Genomic DNA, 19234 nt, shown 5'->3' with positions numbered 1-19234 from the left:
TGTATTGAATAGTTTAACTATAGTTGCCAAAAAGCTACATCCACAATGTTTCTCTTTCTCCAAAACCAAACAGTGAATTTTCAACCAGCTACATGTTGGGCATATTCCGTAAAGGTCATTGGGGAAAATTCAGCTTGCAAATAACGGTCAGTAATTATCAAAAAGGAAAGTAAGCGTCTTTTTACTTATAGAAATTGTAACCGTTGAGGCCTTTCTTAAAAAAATAAACACGAAGAATAACCTTGATAATACTGTTTTATCTCCCTCCAAACATCTTTGTTAAAAGTGTAAAAAGGTCAACAACATCTTCTGAACTGTTTCCAGGAAATTATACTGGAGTATTTGTTTATCTTGATTTCCCATTCTCATGGCTTTGATCGGCGCTTTGGCCCTGTTTACAATGAAACTAATTAATCATGAGGATGATGAGAAGGCAGTTTCAGCAAATATTAAACCCATCCAGAACCTTGCGGAAGTTCATTGAATCTTCAGACTGGAAAGAGTATGCATATTACTTCCATGCCCAAGGGGAATGCTCTACTTTTTAAAAACAAAGGACTCACAGAAAATGCCCTTTTTTACAAAGTCTTTATTTGTATTAACTTGTTATAATGTATAGAAATATTACTGTATATTTGATATATCTTGTATATAAATGTTTGTTCATCTTGTATATTTTTATAATAAAAACATGAATTTAACATAAAATATATGCTCCCATTTGGTATCTATATGCCATTATATAACTTCGATTTCTAAATGAATTGTTCATTTTAGGACAAGTGTTCCATATGCTCATACCTTTTCAGTTCCTGGGGACAATTCAACAACCAACTTATTGTATAGGGTAACGCCCTGTGATTTTCCTATGAATGTTAAAAAGTCGTATAAAATAGTCAAACCTTTGTCTTTACATTGTTCAGGGGGCCATGAAAATAAAGTCCATTGAAAAAAGTGATTTTCAAAAAATTTCAGACTTAGGGCAAATTCTACTAAGCTCCGAAAGCGCCCTAAACGGCTCAGCGTCCAATTCGGTTAGCGTTGCCATTTTCTTACTTCACAAATTCAACTAACGGGGGATTGCTGGCTAAACTTCACTAGCGATAACTTCGCCAACCCTACCACTGCGAATTTGCGGCAACACAGTAACTACGCAAAAGTCAACTAACGCGCAACAACGTTCTGAACGCTACCTTTTTCACGCCAGACTTCCTTCGGCCACTAGGACCAGGGCGAAAAGCGCCCAATATAGAATAGGGAATTTTTCCAACAAAAATTAACTTTTTTTAAGATCCCAAAAAACGCTGGCGTTTTTCTATTATTATTGGTGAATAGGGCTGATGAAAGAGATTCTAAAAAAATGTTTTTGGGGACTCCCCTCCGTTCCCCACATTTCCTAACCTCATTTGGCAACTCTAAATACAGGGCACATGTGTAGGGCAAATAACATTTATTTTGTCGTTTGAGGTTTCCCAGGGCATGTGTGATTTCTACCTTCGATTCCTCCATTGAAATTGGGAATTTGGCGCCGTACGCAAATTAAAAACCATCGCTAGGCTAACGTCGCTCGCGAATCAAACGCTAAGCGCAATTCGCAACCTTATGCTTCCCCTGAGCGGGCAACTGTCGCTTTAGTGGTTGGCAGAGCAGCTGGCGAAGTTAACTCTTGGCGCAAACTTACGAATCTTAGGTGAATTTTTGCCCCTTAAAACTGGGTGGACCACATAAAAAAAATGTTGTAAAAATCTGGAGAGGACAGGTTTTGACTGTATATTCAGAGCTGGGATAGCAGTAAAGCAACCCTGGCCCAAAAACATCAAAGCAGGCCGAAAATATAAATATGCGACCATTGACGGCAGACAAGAGACAAAAAAGTATGGCCAGCCCCCAAGTTTGAAAATACATTGTGCCGAGTTCCCCACCTCCCAAGTAAAAAAAAAAAAACCAAAACCAGTGGCCAGTCCCCCATTAAATGTAAATTTTAAAAATTTGAGTGGTTTCAGGGCTCTATAAAAGTAAATAATAAAACACTGTGGCAGGGATATAAAAAAGGAGAAGAGCAAAATAGTGGCCGTCGCTAGTTTGCAACTTCACTAAGAGACGTAACGGAGGAACAATTTCGCTGCGAACGGACCTCCGCTAGCATTCATTTTGCACCCATAGCCAGGCGAACTGTTGATCTGCCGACCGTCGTTACTCTGGCAAATTCCACTAAAATGCGAATTTTACTACTGACTACCTCTTTCGCCAGAGTTTCTTCCGCACCTCAGACCAAGCGAACTGAGAAAAATGTTATATCGAAATGCAATTAAGTTGTAGAAAACGCTGGCGATTGTTTTAAGGCGGGATTGCCTTCAAGGTCCAAACTAAATGATGAGAATTTTCACATTTTAATGCGCTGATTTTAATTTTGAAGGAAAAAACAATTTCTTGAAATGTAATCGTATCATAAGCACGAGATCAGTATCCATCCAATTGAAACATTCAGATGTTATATTAATATAAGCTATACACATTAAAATTGTTTTTAAAATAGACATATTACAGTACAAAGTAAATTTATCGTCTGTGCTCTTGGAAAAAATAGGGTAGGGTAGCAGACATCTAGAGTCTGGATGATAAGTTATTATGGACGTTTATGTAAAGAATTTTGATGAAACTTCTTTTTTTACCTCACTCTATTTTTTGGCTTTTTTTTCCCGGGATAATTTTAATTGATTGTAAATGTTGTCGAGATAATATAACAAACGCTTTAATTTTGTCTGGTTGATAGAGAGGAAAATGTTTATTTTTATTTTGTTCAACTTTATTTTTTTTTTTTTTCTCTTTATTGATTTCTGTTTAAAAGGTTCAAAAACGATTTGTGCTTTATTTTTCATTGGATGGATCTGTAATAATCGCCTTGTGTGTGTGTTTTTTTTTGTAAATTGATGGGCTATTAATATAACCAAATCTTGTTGGACTTTGGCACTCCTTACTGTTATCTTTTGAAAATACCAATCAACAAATTTATGGTATTTAACTGTAATTAAGAGCTTTCTGGAATTAGGGGTTCCAGATAAGTCCAATGTACTGTATAGACATTATCGGGTGCTACAATTAGTAGTAGTAGTAGTTTGACCAGCTTTCAGTTATATGTAATATATGGACACCAATCTTGGTTAAAGGGTCATTAGGAATATTCTCTCCGTAGAGGTAACAGGCTTATGGGAACCTTTATCCAGAATGACTCGGGACTGGGGTTTTCCAGACAACAGATCTTCGTAAAAATTTTGGGTTCTCCATTGCCTTATTGGTTCTACTAGAAATTTCATGAACATGAAATAAAAGCCAATAAGGCTGGGTTTTCTTCCAATAAGGATTAATTGTATCTAGTGGGATCAGTACAGCCGGACTGTTTTTGATTACACAGAAAAAGGAATTCCTTTTTAAAAAAATTTGGAGTAAATTGGGTCTATGGGAGAAGCTTTCTTGGGATATCCGTGGTTTCCGGATAAAGGATTCCTACGTTAAAGGCGGAAACTCCTAAATTTTAAAAAATGCATAAATAGGCTAGCACCTAAATCACTTTGAATGTTTATCTGTTAAAAAAATTGTTACTTGCCTTGTGAGATTTCTCACATGGAATTGTTTCTGCAAGCCTTTTTCTATTCTTTTCTCCATCAAAGTTCAATGGGCCGCTTGAGGCCGGGTCCCTCACTAGTGATTGATGGGCTGCCCCTCCAATACTTAAAGGCTTGATAAGGCTCAAGGGTGGTTTAACCCTTACATATATACAGGCTTGTTGAGAAATGACTGTAATCTCAGAGCAGGAGGGACTCGCTGAAACTTGAAGGAGAGCTAAAACAAGAAAGAGAAGAGCGCTGCAATCCTGTCATGCTTTATGGCAAGGGGTTTAGATTCTAGTTTTCTAAGACTAATGACAAGATCAATGATCGTTTCTATTAAAAACATAAGATTTTCTTTTCCAGAAATAAAAATATTTAAAAAAAAAAACATAAGATTTTCATTGCATTTACAGCACTGTATCATAAAGAGACATAGGATTATGGGGCAGAGGGAAATAAGTAGGGATGCACTGAATCCAGGATTCGGCCTTTTTAAGCAGGATTCGGATTCAGCCGAATCCTTCTGCCTGACCGAACTGAGTCCAAATTTGCATATGCAAATTAGGGGTGGGAGGGAAACCACGTGACTTTTTGTCACAAAACAAGGAAGTAAAAGTGTTTTCACTTTCCCACCCCTAATTTGCATATGCAAAATAGGGGTCAATTTGGTTCGGTGTTCGGCCAAATCTTTCGCAAAGGATTCTGGGGTTCGGTCGAATCCAAAAAAATGGATTTGGTGCATCCTTAGAAATAAGTGAAGCGCCAGTGCTTGGTCATGGGGTGTATTTTCAGCAATAGAAGTGTTTGCCTTAGGGTAAGGCCAGACGTGGCTTTTTTACGTTGCGTTTTTAAAAAAGAACAGCCAGGCGTAAATACGCTACTGAAACCACACGCAACCGTCAACATGCGTTTTTCATGCGTTTTTCAGCACGTACGATTATTTTCCCAACATGAACTTTTCATTGTTCTCATTGAGTTTGGACGCCATATTTAAAATACGCTGTGTATTTACGTACAGTGTGGTTTCAAACGTGCAGATCCCATAGAGTCTAATGATTTGGTAGTTTCTTGACGTATTGGCGTTTTTTAGCAGAAAAACTGGCGTCCTGTGGCGGATTTCAGCTTGCAAGAACCCTGTGCGAATTGCCATAGTGCGTTTTCCATTCGTTTCAGTGGTAGTGCAGTTTATGCGTATTTACGCCTGGCTGTTCATTTTTAAAAACGCAACGTAAAAACGCCACGTCTGGCCTTGCCCTTAATGTCATCACTGTTGGCACAAGGTGTATTAGTGTAGATCACAAACACATATAGACTTGCCTATTGGTAACTTTACTCACAAGCTGTTTATGTGCGTGTTACGCTGGTGCCCCCTGCACGCCACATCTACAGCTTCAAATCATATAAACCTTCACCACAAAAAACGGTATATCCTAGAAACGTCAAAATTAAGTTGACAAAAAACATATACGGTCATTAAAACAGTATCATTTACATGACTATTACAAGTATAGGAGATATTATCTGGTTACGAAACGCTTGCGTTGTTTTGCCACCAATACGGATTCATGCAGCACAGTTTTATATATTTATATATATCTCTTATAGGGGGGCTCATTTTGCCTAGAAGATGTATCAGAGCTCACTCTATTAAAAGGGTGGTCACTTTAAGTATATTGTAAAATGCCCAATTTTAAGCAACTTTTCAATTGGTCTTCATTATTTTTTTTTCATATAGTTATAGTTATTTGCCTTTTTCTTCGGACACTGCTAATTTTGAATCGTCGCTGACCCCATCTAAAAATCAGATGCTCTGTAAGGCTACACATTTATTGTTATTGCTAATTTGTATTACTCATCTTTCTATTCAGACCTCTCCTATTCATATTCCAGTGTCTTATTCAGATTGTTGCAAGGTTGCTAGGGGAATTTGAATCCTAGCAACCAGACTGCTGAAACTACAAACTGGAGAGCTGCTGAACAAAAAGCTAAATAACTCAAAAAACACAAATAATAAAACATGAAAACTAATTGCAAATTGTCTCAGAATATCCCTCTATGCATCACACTAACAGTTAACTCATAGGTGAATAAACCTTTTAAAGGAGAATTCAACCCTAAACTTTAAAAACCCTACCCCCAGCCTAAGTGTTACCCCGGGCAAATGCCCCTAACGTTTTCCTTACCCCTCGGTGCAGATTCAGGCATTGGAGTTTGCAGACGCCATCTTCACCCGCTTCGCTAATCTTTGTAATGAGACCGGCGCTTTGGCAATTTTAGTGAGTTTCGGCGCATGCGCAGTTGTGATGAAACAGAAAATTGCTCCAACTGCGCATGTGCCGCATTTGCCCGGAGTAACACTTAGGCTGGGGGTAGGGGTTTTTATTAAGTTTAGGGCTGAATTCTCCTTTAAAATCATCATCATGTCTCTCTACATGCAGGATTTGTGCAAAACAAAGTTATTTAGTTTGTACTGGAATCAGTTATGTGAGTGAGCTCTAATACATCTGCTAGGAAAGGGGCCCCCTATAAGATATATTGGATCTGTCAGTGAATATCTGACATATATTCAGAAATTACATAGAATATTTAATTGATTTGTAGGGTCAGGTCACTGCCGTCAGAAACTGACGCTTTTCCAGAAGTTGAAAACACAAAATGTTTCTCATAGTTGTGCGACTCGCTGTCTGTGCTCTCCGTGCCGCCATTATGTGCAGGCCCCACATCTCTATGACTAAATAACTAAAAGGCACCTTTTTTTTCTTTCACTAATGTGTTCTTGGGTTTACTTCCCCTTTAACAGCTGGGATGTAAAGAAGGAGCAGCCGGTGCAAGTAGAAAACAGTCCCTTGATATGTCCCAGTGTATATCCTTCCCCCATTGTGTAAGAGAAGGAACCTGAGCAATGAAATATTCTATTGTTGTGCCCCACAGTCACATAACTGGCCAAGCACAAAAGCCTCATGTTTTTACCTCAGTCAAGTGACTCCACTCTAAGCTCTCAGTCTGTGTCAGTCACTAGAGCCTAGTCTTGTCCCTATATACAACATAGCCCCGCCCAGCTCTGAGTGACGTTTCAGTGGAGAGCCAATCACAGCGTTCTGGGCAAGTCTTATGCAAAACACGTTGTAAGAGGACTGCGTGTGATACCAAACAGCCCGCCTTTTACTACAAGTCACATGACCGGCCACTTCTTGTGTTTGTTTTGTAACAAGGGGCGGGTCCCAGTGACGGCCATTAGCTGAGTCGTTCAGAGAGAGAGACGGCCTGTCAGTGTCATGACAAGGAACTTGAGCTCTGGACCTCCCTCATTGTGTCACAAAGCAAAATAATGTGGGACTAGTTCTAGCCATTACTTACAACACGATAGTTTAGGGATGTTCTTTGTCGTATCAGTAGAAGTGCAAGAATGCTGGCTCAGTAGTACAGATGAATGTACATTAAACATCTATTTACACCACAGCTCTTGTGCAGGATTTGTTTCAGTTTGTGAGGCAAAAAGTGGGATTTAAACTGATATTTTTACTGAAAGCCCCTATAGTGAGTAAGGCTAAGCTTGGGCCTCTGTCTCCTGAGGTAATTCCCTCAGGTCAGGATTAGACTGAAAATCTGTAGCCACGGCTGTGTTTATATGTAGACACCCTAGGGCCTGTGCCAAGAGTTGTAACTTTAGGGGAGCGTCCCTCAGAGATGCCTATATTTATATATACGCACTGTAACAAACACATTATATATATATATATACATAATCCGCCTCGTCAGTCGCTTTTCTACCCCAAAAATTGCAGCATACGTGTCCTTGTTGTAGATGAGGGGGAGCCAATTGCTGCTGGGGTTGCCACCTGGCCAGTATTTTACTGGCCTGGCCGGTAAAAATGATGGTTGATCCCAATGTTATTAATAGGGAATAAAGATAAATATATATGAAGGTCAGTGATCCCAATGTTATTTTTCCAGAAAACCTGGCAACCCTAATTGCAGCCCTGTGCTACAGATAGGGTTGCAACCTTTTTTGGAAAAAAATACCTATATATTTTTCTTTTTTACTCATACAGCCTTTATTTCCCACCTTTTCCATATACCCCACTACTTACCCAGCTTTTTCTCCACTATATCACCCTCAGAATTGTCCCACAACCCTCCCCAGAGAAAGCTTGGTTTGTCAACAGACCAATTCAGTTGCATAAATACTGGATCCTTATTTTCTGGTTTCCTTGTATCAATATTCATCAGTTGCTGAGATTTGACCTTTTCTCTTCACAATTTTATTTACATCCTAGAAGTACTTTAGATCTATGTGTTGTCAAGAAAAATGAATTCACAAGCCTGGGCATATCGGTTCCTGACAATAAGCAAAAGGTAATAGCCATAATTTTCCCCAAAGAACAGAAATACAGGTTTTAGGTTTGAACTTACTGTAATAATTGTGAGTAGTGACACTTACCCTTATGACTTTGGGACAAATATTTCTATACCAGTAGAACCACACCTTTCCCATATTACTTTACATAACCTTTCCCATATTACTTTATATAAGCTTTTATTATATAAGCTTTCCCATATTACCTTTATATAAGCTTTCCATATTACTTTATATAACCTTTCCCATATTACTTTATAACCTTTCCCATATTACTTTATATAAGCTTTCCCATATTACAATACTGGTAGCAGCAGAGGTACAAACATCAAAATTGCAGCCCTTTGCTACAGATATATTTATCTTTTTTCCCTATTAACATTGGGATCAACCATCATTTTTAGCAGCCAGGCCGGGTGGCTACCCCAGCTACAGAGCAGTTTGGTGATTGCCAAGGTACCGCTGCACATCCTGGGAAAGAAGTGCAACACTAGTAGGGTTTTGGAGAAATTTTCAATAAATCAGCCGAAAATATAACTTCTTTAATCACAGTTCTATAATTATAAGACTTTAATGCACTGCCACATTCTTGTTTTTTAACAAACTTTATTTGTGTTTTTTTTAACAAACGCCATCAGAGGGGCACAGCTGTACTGCCCAAAGTCACAAAAGGAGTCTAAGCTGAAGTCCTGAAGCCACGAGTTCAGTTCTACTGAACACCAATGTGTGTTTTTTTTATTTTTTTAAGCCCCTAGACAAAAATGTAATATTTTAATACTCTATGGGCCCTGCCACCAATGTTTTTTTTTAAATATTCTCTGGGGCCCCCAATTTATTTTTTTTAAGCCAATATCTTGTTGACTTTGCTCTTACTGTTTATTTTGAAATACCAATAAACATAATTTATGGTATTAACTGTAATTAAGAGCTTTCTGGATTATGGGGTTCCAGATAAAGGATCCCATAACTGTATACTGTATAGGACATTAATCAGGGGTTACATTAGACCAGGGATGACTTTGATGTAGTTGACCAGCTTCAGTATATTGTAATATACGGACACAATCTTTTTTAAAGGTATTAGAGAATTTGTTAGTACAGGTATGGGACCTGTTATCCAGAATGCTCGGGACCTGGGGTTTTCCAGATAACAGATTTTTCCGTAATTTGGGTCTTCATGCCTTATGTGTACTAGAAATTCATGTAAACATGAAATAAACCCAATAGGCTGGTTTTGCTTCCAATAAGGATTAATTATATCTTAGTTGGGATCAAGTACAAGCTACTGTTTTATTATTACACAGAAAAAGGAAATCATTTTTAAAAATTTGGATTATTTGGATAAAGTAAATTTTAAAAATGCATAAATAGGTTCCTAGCACTAAATAAAACACTTTTATCTGTTAAAAAAATTGTACCTGCTTTGAAATACATGTAATTGTTTCTGCAGCTTTTCTCTTCTCTTTCTCCATCAAAGTTCAATGGGGCCGCTGGCCGTCCTGCTCACTAGTGATTGATGGGCTGCCCCTCCAATACTTAAAGGCTTGATAAGGCTCAAGGGTGGTTTAACCCTTACATATATACAGGCTTGTTGAGAAATGACTGTAATCTCAGAGCAGGAGGGACTCGCTGAAACTTGAAGGAGAGCTAAAACAAGAAAGAGAAGAGCGCTGCAATCCTGTCATGGCAAGGGGTTTAGATTCTAGTTTTCTAAGACTAATGACAAGATCAATGATCGTTTCTATTAAAAACATAAGATTTTCTTTTCCAGAAATAAAAATATTTAAAAAAAAAAAACATAAGATTTTCATTGCATTTACAGCACTGTATCATAAAGAGACATAGGATTATGGGGCAGAGGGAAATAAGTAGGGATGCACTGAATCCAGGATTCGGCCTTTTTAAGCAGGATTCGGATTCAGCCGAATCCTTCTGCCTGACCGAACTGAGTCCAAATTTGCATATGCAAATTAGGGGTGGGAGGGAAACCACGTGACTTTTTGTCACAAAACAAGGAAGTAAAAGTGTTTTCACTTTCCCACCCCTAATTTGCATATGCAAAATAGGGGTCAATTTGGTTCGGTGTTCGGCCAAATCTTTCGCAAAGGATTCTGGGGTTCGGTCGAATCCAAAAAAATGGATTTGGTGCATCCTTAGAAATAAGTGAAGCGCCAGTGCTTGGTCATGGGGTGTATTTTCAGCAATAGAAGTGTTTGCCTTAGGGTAAGGCCAGACGTGGCTTTTTTACGTTGCGTTTTTAAAAAAGAACAGCCAGGCGTAAATACGCTACTGAAACCACACGCAACCGTCAACATGCGTTTTTCATGCGTTTTTCAGCACGTACGATTATTTTCCCAACATGAACTTTTCATTGTTCTCATTGAGTTTGGACGCCATATTTAAAATACGCTGTGTATTTACGTACAGTGTGGTTTCAAACGTGCAGATCCCATAGAGTCTAATGATTTGGTAGTTTCTTGACGTATTGGCGTTTTTTAGCAGAAAAACTGGCGTCCTGTGGCGGATTTCAGCTTGCAAGAACCCTGTGCGAATTGCCATAGTGCGTTTTCCATTCGTTTCAGTGGTAGTGCAGTTTTATGCGTATTTACGCCTGGCTGTTCATTTTTAAAAACGCAACGTAAAAACGCCACGTCTGGCCTTGCCCTTAATGTCATCACTGTTGGCACAAGGTGTATTAGTGTAGATCACAAACACATATAGACTTGCCTATTGGTAACTTTACTCACAAGCTGTTTATGTGCGTGTTACGCTGGTGCCCTGGAGATTTTGGGTCATTCTGTTGGTGTGTACTAAATAGATTTAAGCAAAGCATCCCCTTAACTGAATATCTTTCGGTCCAACTGCTGTAATTGTCTGTTGCAAACAGCAATCGCTACACAACATTTGTGGCTGTTTCTTTATATTAGTAGCTCTGTTGTGATTAAGCAACACTAAGGGTTATTTATCAAAGTCTGAATTTACCTCAATATTTTCTGCTATAAACTCCGATAAAATCCGCAAGTGTTGTTTACACCTATTTATTATTACATTTTCCTGTAAATCTGTTTTGCGGGGAAAATAAATCAGATTTTCACAATTTTTCAGATTTTTCCATCCGATTTTCACTATTTTTTCGGAATTTTGACCCGAAAACTTCGGGGTATTGCACAAAACCCAGGATGCTTCAAAAAATCATTGGGACTTATATTGACTTATATGCAACCTCGACAGGTCTGAAATGCCGGATTTTCAGATTCTGACTTTTCCGTCCTTGGGTTTAATAAATTCTGAAAAATGTGTGATTTTTTTAAAAGTCCGATTTAATTGAAAAAAAAATCGGAATTTTTACATTCGGTAAATAACCCCTAACACTCTGTCAATATATGTTCAGTCATTCATAGTATTTATTAATAAAAAATGGGCTCCAGTGCAATATCATATGTTGGGAACACATTGAAATATACGGTGTTAATGTGAAACATGTTTCCCACAAATGATCAACTTTGAAGTATTTTATTATAACAAGCTGATACTCTCAGTAGTCACTGTGTGTCCTATATGTCAAAAGCATATTTGTTACTGCGGCTGGGGCATAACACATCTAATAGAAGCACACATTTCATACTGTGGGTATTGGGGTAATATATCAATGGGGGGTTTCTTTGAAAATGATCAGTTTAAATTTTACATAGTTAAATCGGGTTGAAAAAAAGACAAAGTCCATCAAGTCCAACCCCTCCAAATGAAAACCCAGCCCCATACACACCCCACTCCCTACTGTCACATAAATTATATATACCCATATCTATACTAACTATAGAGTTTAGTTTCACAATAGCCTTTGTATTATGTCTGTCCAAGAAATCATCCAAGTCCCTCTTATAGTCATTAACTGAATCATCACCCGGCAGTGCATTTCCCAACCTCACTGTCCTCACTGTGATGAACCCCTTACTCTGTTCCTTTAAATGAAACTTCTTTTCCTCTAGTCTGAAGGGGAGGCCTCTGGTACGTGATTCTCTTTATGGGTAAAAAGGTCCCTGCTATTTGTCTATAATTCCTCTAATGTACTTGTAAAGTCTAATCATGTCCCCTCACAAGCGCCTTTTTTCCAGAGAAAACAACCCCAACCTTGTCAGTCTCCCCTCATAATTTAACTCTTCCCTCCCATCCCTCTTAAGGACTGGAGTCCAAAACATACTCCAGATGAGGCCTCACCAGGGACCTATAAAGAGACACAATTATGTTTCATCCCTTGAGTTAATGCCCTTTTTTATACAAGAACTTGATTTGCTTTAGTAGCCACAGAATGACACTGCCCAGAATTAGACAACTTGTTATCTACAAAGACCCCAAGATCCTTCTCATTTAAGGAAATTCCCAACACACTGCCATTTAGTGTATAACTTTGCATTTTATATTATTTTTGCCCAACATTTATCAACATTTGAACCTCATTTTCTCAGGTTTGCTGGCCCAGTTTTCCCAACTTAGACAAATCACTGTGCAAAGGAACCTTTAGTTCTGCACAATTTAGTATCATCTGCAAAAATAGAAACAGTACTTTCAATGGCCACCTCCAGGTTATTAATAAACAAGTTGAAAAGCAAGGGACCTAGTACAGAGCCCTGCGGGACTCCACTAACAACACTGGTCCAATTAGAAAATGTTCCAATTATTTCCATAATATCTAAATTCGTTCTCTTATGATTTCAGCTTCAAACAATCTCTACAAAACATCAAACAAAAAACAATGAATTATTTCAAGAAACAACAGATTGATGATATAGATATTGAGAAAAACAAGACTGATGAAGAAGAAGAAGAAGAAAAGATGGAAGAACAAGATTCCAATAGATCCGTCTTTCGCCGTTCCGTGTCAATCATCGTAATTCTCGGTTTGCTTGTGGTGGTTAATACCTTCACCGATTGTGGTTTTTGAGGGTAAGGTAGAACTTATTTCAAACTACTTTTGAATCTAAGACTCTTTTACAGCTGAATTGTGAATATTTATTTCTTTCAACTGTTAGAAATGTCAGTGTATTTTATAACTTTTAAAATGCCTTACTAATGAGATATAGACAAAATAAATCACAGAGTTAATTCTAGAAGGTAATAGAGTATCTTCACTAACTTCCTTTCATTGACGTATTGGTGATTTTTTTTCCATAGGTTCGTTAAACGGGATGAAAAGAAGAACATGAACACTTTGAAGAGCAAGCCTTGGATTATAAGGAAAAGTAATGAATCTTATTTGCACTGTTTGTATTCTTTGTATATCATCTATAAAAGCTGTCATCTCTCATTACCTACCATAATATGTCCCTTTATTTTGTGGGTTGCCCACTGTTGAGTAAATCAGTACTGGATTACAAACTGCTCTCTTATAATATACCTTCTATTGTTGAATGTTTCTAACACTTTGCCTCACAATCGAATCTTTTATCTTAACAGTATGTCCCGTCGCTGGAATAGTAATTGCGTCGTTGTTCGGCTGTTATGGGGGCAAATACAGTAGTTCACAAATACTTGTTGGAGCTGTTGCGACACGGATAATATTCTCCATTGCCAGTTTTATTCATTCCAAATAAGGTAAATCTTTTATTTCCCTTTCTGCTCTTTGAGCAAACTGAATACAATAATAAAGCATGTTACATACAGTTATAACCATATATATATATATATGCCACTTCACCCGACAATTACTATTGTTCATTGTTTCCTATTGATGCATTAAATATGTGGTATTTCTTGGACCCTTTAGGGATTTTGGATCTTAGTCATCTTTAAAAGTGTAACGAGCTCAATAAGAGGCGGCTACTATGACGAATGCACCCCCTGATCACCGCTGACCTTTTCTACAGAGAAACTCGAATGAAACTACAGTGCATCATTTGTATTCTTTATTCTATGGGATGGTAAGTTCCTAATATTCTAGTGTTTTATGCTTTATTCTGTGTGTGTGTGGTCTGCATTCCAGCATGGTAACTTTGAATTCCCAAAATCTAATATTCATTTATTTTGAACACCTTGTATCACACCCATGCGTCTAGATTTCTAACTCTGTCTTATTCCTTTGTAGTGTCCTGGGGAGCATTTATGGACAAAATATGATCACATTTTTGAATCCCCAATTGGCGCCACATACTGCTGGTAGAGAAATGTTTATGGATGTAACAAATGTGAGTGGGAAAGCATTTGCGTTCTTTCCTGTTACAAAATAATGTGAAGTTCAGATTGCTTTGCACTGTATACTGACAATACACACTACTGCCAGTAGGAAGGAAACTAGTGTTGCTTTGTTGTGGTAGTTGAGATTTATTATGGGTGACAAAATGTCCTGTGTGCCCTTAGCCTAATAGGTTAAAAGTGTAAGAGCATGAGAGCTTGTCCATGTTAATTGTGGTAGGACAGCGGCCCCCAAACCTCTTTTGGCCTAGGGACCAGCGTAAAGGCAACATTTTTTGCAAGGACCAAGGGGGGGTGTCACGAGGGGGTTGGGGGGGGCAGCAGCAACTGTGCGTCCAATTTGGTGCACCACATTAATTGCTGGCTAGGCTCGGTGGCCCAGTTCAGGACTGTCCGAGGCCCGGTTCTGGTTGGGGACCCCTGGTGGTCACTGCAGGGATATGACATCACTCATATAGGAAAAAGTTGTCATATTACGACATAACCTTAAATCCATGTGCCTCCTCCCCCCTGTGGATAACACAGCACCCCCACAAGTGTGAGCAATGCAAGAGTTTATAAATCTGAGGTGTTTATAAATCTGAGATGTAAAAACAATGCAGAGGCCAATTATTCTCTGTAGTGATACCTTTTAAATCTTAAGGTGGCCATAGATGTAGAGATCCGCTCGTTTGCCGATGTTGTCAAACGAGCCCAGATTTACCCACATTGAGATGGGCGATATTGGGCTGATCCACAATCGGATCATAATGCAATCAATACGGGCGGGCGGGATAGCGGGACCACATAAACACACAGATGCAACCATGATCCGTTGGGATTTTTTAACCTGCCCAATCAAGATCTGACCGACTTTTGGCCATATATAGATCGGGGAAGCCTGTTGCAAGGCCCCACACACAGGTTATAAGCTGCCGACTCGGTCTGCCTGCAGATTTTATCGGCCTGTGTATGGGGGTCTTTACACATGGTAAGCAGACACAGCAGTTAGACTTTCATGTGGGGGGGCCAACACAAGGGGGGGCAGCCAGTTGGACAGCACTGGTGTAGATCAATGGGCGCTTAACTGACAGCTATCTGTTTTTTGAAAACAGCTGGATGCCGGAATTTCCATCGTTGCTCTGCTACTAATATTGTGTATACGGTCCAGGAGTCCAAAAATATGCGGCTTGGTGATCAATCCTAAAAAATACCCGAAGAAAAGAAGCATCATGTCAATATATTGGCTTTGATTGTAAAGTGAGTATCTTTTATAGTAGACGAAAAGGGGCAAGTAACACACCCAAGATGGTAAGAAAAGAGAGATCCTGTTATTACATCGATCTGATTTTATCTTACTTTTAATCACACCTTGCCCTGATCATTGACGGTGAACTGAATACACTAATACATTCAAAGAATAACATTCATTTAAAACTAGGAAACAGATTTGACAAGATATTAAAGGTGTCTCTCATATTAGCAAACCGATTTAATACAATTCAGATTTTCCACTTCAGAAAAAGAATGATTATACTTTCTAGAGTGACATAACTTGTGTCACCTCAAAAGAGACATTTTTGTTAATTTGGTGATATAAATGGTCTTCTATTGAGGAATGAGGGGCAAGAGAGAGAGAAATGTGCTGTTTTGTGACTCATTTGATGCTCTATCGTATTTCAGCCGCAGCTTGATTTGCTCCGTCACCGGTTATGCAGCTGCTTCTTGTGTTAGCACAGGCATATTTATGTGGGCCTTCTCCATAATGAAGAGAGTACACAATGTGAACAAGCCGTGTAACTCATTTATCTGCACTTTGGATTACAAGTAGGTCCTTAATTTCCTAATTCTTACTGGTTAATTTGTTACTCTTTTCCAGTGTCGGACTGGGACACCAGGGGCCACCAAAAAACTTTAGACCAGGGGCCACTCTCACTACTATTATTCTTCATCTCTTCACTCAACCTCTATTCTCCTAATCTCTTTTCTTTACAGACTATAATCTATTATTCCATCTATTTAGCCTCTTTGTTCTCATAGAAATAGGGAATGGCCATGAAATAGGCCAAATGTTTAGCAGCACGAGGGGCCACTGACACCGGGGCCCATCAGGATTTTTCCTGGTATCCCTGTGGGCCAGTCCGACACTGCTCTTTTCTAATTCAGACTGATTCTAAAGTTGTGAATATTTCCTAATATGTGTCCATTTAATCTCTATTATTTTTCTCAGCGTGCAATATGAATTGCTCAACTGTGTGTCCACCATCGTGGGAACTACATTGGGCACAGTGATCAGCCACTTTTTCAAAAAGACGAATCTAAAAGCACATCCGAACCTGTGCCTCATAGGACTTTTCCTCGCTGCTCCCCTTCTCTGCGGGGGTATTATTTCCATCAAGAGAGATCTCTTCACAGCCCAAGTTAGTATAATCCTAGGAAATTTTAGTACAGTAGAACCCCCATTTTACATTTATCAGGGGACCAGAGATAAATAAGTAAAATCCAGGAAAATGTAAAATCAGGGAAATGTATTATGCATAATATATAGGTGGTAGTGATGTGCGAGCCGGGCCGACCCAAGCTGTCCCGCTGATGATGTCACAAAAGGGGCGGGGCGAACTGGTGCAGCGTCTATAAAAGATGAACCTGGAAACTGGCATTTCATGGTGGTGGGCGGGGAGAGCAGGTGAAGAGCTCAACCACCACCCGTGAAGAACAGTGCGAGGTCAGCCCAAACCCGCGGGTCCTGTGGTTATCGGGCCGGCCCTGATATCAGTAATAGCCATGCGCCTGCTTGCCCGCCCCTTTTGTGATGTCATTGGCAGGGTGGGTCGGCACGGTCTATAAAAGGAACCTGGAAGTCGGGTGCAGGTGGGCGTGGGTGGAGGGAGGTCGGGTTCAGGTCAGGTGCAGGTCAGGTTTTACCCAACCCCCACATATAAAACAACAGTGTAAAATGAGGGAAAACTTAAAATCAGGGGATGTAAAATGAAGGTTCTACTGTATGTAATAGTACACCGTTATAAACATAAACATCATCTAACCAACCGTTCTCCCATCTTCTTTATCTTTCCAGATTCTCTTCCTTTTAAGTGGGATTTTCTTGTCTCTGAACGAGATCTCGACAAATGAAATTATTATGGTAACGTATCCAGTTTTCTTTCTTGCCCCTGTAATGTCTCACACAAATAAAGTACCAGTGCTATTGTTAGGGATGTTATACTGCTTCTGTCTCGCAATCAGGCGCTGATCCAAGAGAGGAAACTGGTAGTAATATCAAAAGCGCTTTATTATAAGCACACAAGTACAGTTACAGCAGTGGGGTGCAAACTAACGCGTTTCGTGCCCTTGTCTCGCCACTTCTTCAGAGCACCATGAATCTCCACGCGTGTCTCTGCGCTTAAGCTACACAGAATAAATACCAAAATAGGAACTATTCTATATCTGGGTGGATAATTAGACACTGATAAACTAAATGATGTGTTATTGAAGCTATATACACAAGCAGTATGTTTAGTACAGGCCCTGTTCATTGAACAAGCTAAAACAATGAAGCAACATATACTCGGTAAATAAATGATTTTGCCCAATATATATATATATATATATATATATACACACACACTCAAACTGCGGGGTCTGCAGTGCTATATAACTAATATATCTAACAGAAAAGCCCTAAGAAGAGAGCACAAAGCAAACATTTTATTTAGGTAGAATCCCTAATTGTAATTGTATAGTTTAACTATAGTTGCCAAAAAAGCTTACATTCCACAATGTTTTTCTCTTTCTCCAGACAACAGTGATTCCAACCAGCTACAGTTGGGCATATTCCGTAAAGTCAGTTGGAAAATCAGCTGCAAATAACGGGGTTCCAGTAATTTTCAATAAGGTAAGTAGCGTCTTTTTAACTTTAGAAATTGTGTGAGCTCTAATAAACACGAAGAATAACCTTGATAATACTGTTTTATCTCCCTCCAACAGATCTTTGTAAAAGTGATAAAAGCCAACCAACATTCTGAACTGTTCCAGAATAGTATGGAGTATGTGATCTTGATTTGCCCATTCATGGCTTTGATCGGCGCTGGCCTGTTTACAATGACAACTAAATATATTGAGGATGATGAGAAGGCAGTTCAGCAATATTTAAACCCACCAGACCTTGCGGAAGTTCTTGAATCTTCAGACTGAATGGCATATTACTTCCATAGCCCAGGGGAATGCTCTACTGTTTTAAAACAAAGACTCACAAGAAAATGCCTTTTTTACAAATCTTTATTTTGTATATATTTTTGTTATATATTTGTTATAGAATATACTGTATATTGTATATATCTTTGTATATAAATGTTTGTCATGTATATTTTTATAATAAAAATGAATTTAACATAAATATATTGTCCCATGTATTATTATTGCATTATATAACCTTCGATCTAAATGACATTGGTTCATTTTAGACAAGTGTTCCATATGCTCATACCATTTCAGTCCATGGAGGGACAATTCAAACACCAAACATTATATTGTATAAGAGGTAAAGCCCTGTGAATTTTCCTATGAATGTTAAAAAGCTTGGTATAAATAGTCAAACCTTGTTTTACATTGTTCAGGGGGCCATGAAAAATAAAGTCCATGAAAAAGTAATTTTCAGAAAAATCAAGACTTAGGGGCAAATCTACTAAGCGCCGAAGCGCCTAACGCTAGCGTCAATTCGTTAGCGTTGGCCATTTTCGTTACTTCACAAATTCACTAACGGATGCTGGCGTAACTTCACTAGCGTAACTTCGCACCCTTACACCTAGCGAATTTGCGCAACGGACGTAACTACGCAAAGTCACTAACGCGCACAACGTTCTGAACGCTACCTTTTACGCCAGACTTCCTTCGCCACCTCAGACCAGGCGAAGCGCAATAGAGTAGATAGGGATTTCTTCAAAAAAAGTTAACATTTTTTCTAAGTCCCAAAAAACGCTGGCGTTTTTTCTATATTATGGGTGATAGGCTGAAAGAGATCTAAAAAATTTTTGGGGCTCCCCTCCTTCCCCCCTACATTTCCTAACTCATGGCAACTTAACTATACAGTGGGCACATGTGTAGG

At 38.9% G+C, this 19234-nt stretch overlaps 1 protein-coding gene across 1 annotated transcript in view; it reads left to right on the top strand.

Moving 5' to 3' along the window:
- LOC121393417 (protein spinster homolog 1-like) overlaps positions 1 to 18517 on the top strand; it is a 28681-nt gene extending 10164 nt beyond the window's left edge. The window contains exons 10-16 of the mRNA XM_041561901.1: positions 12682 to 12853; positions 15249 to 15360; positions 15750 to 15960; positions 16364 to 16553; positions 17210 to 17275; positions 17930 to 18025; positions 18118 to 18517. Of these exons, the coding sequence (XP_041417835.1) occupies positions 12682 to 12853; positions 15249 to 15360; positions 15750 to 15960; positions 16364 to 16553; positions 17210 to 17275; positions 17930 to 18025; positions 18118 to 18324 (1054 nt within the window). The 3' untranslated portion in view covers positions 18325 to 18517. The remainder of the gene's footprint in view (positions 1 to 12681; positions 12854 to 15248; positions 15361 to 15749; positions 15961 to 16363; positions 16554 to 17209; positions 17276 to 17929; positions 18026 to 18117) is intronic.
- The last annotated feature ends 717 nt before the right edge of the window (positions 18518 to 19234 follow it).

This window comes from Xenopus laevis, chromosome 4S, assembly GCF_017654675.1.
Source record: "Xenopus laevis strain J_2021 chromosome 4S, Xenopus_laevis_v10.1, whole genome shotgun sequence".
NCBI classification, from domain to species: domain Eukaryota; kingdom Metazoa; phylum Chordata; class Amphibia; order Anura; family Pipidae; genus Xenopus; species Xenopus laevis.
This window is presented reverse-complemented; position numbering and strand designations above follow the sequence as displayed.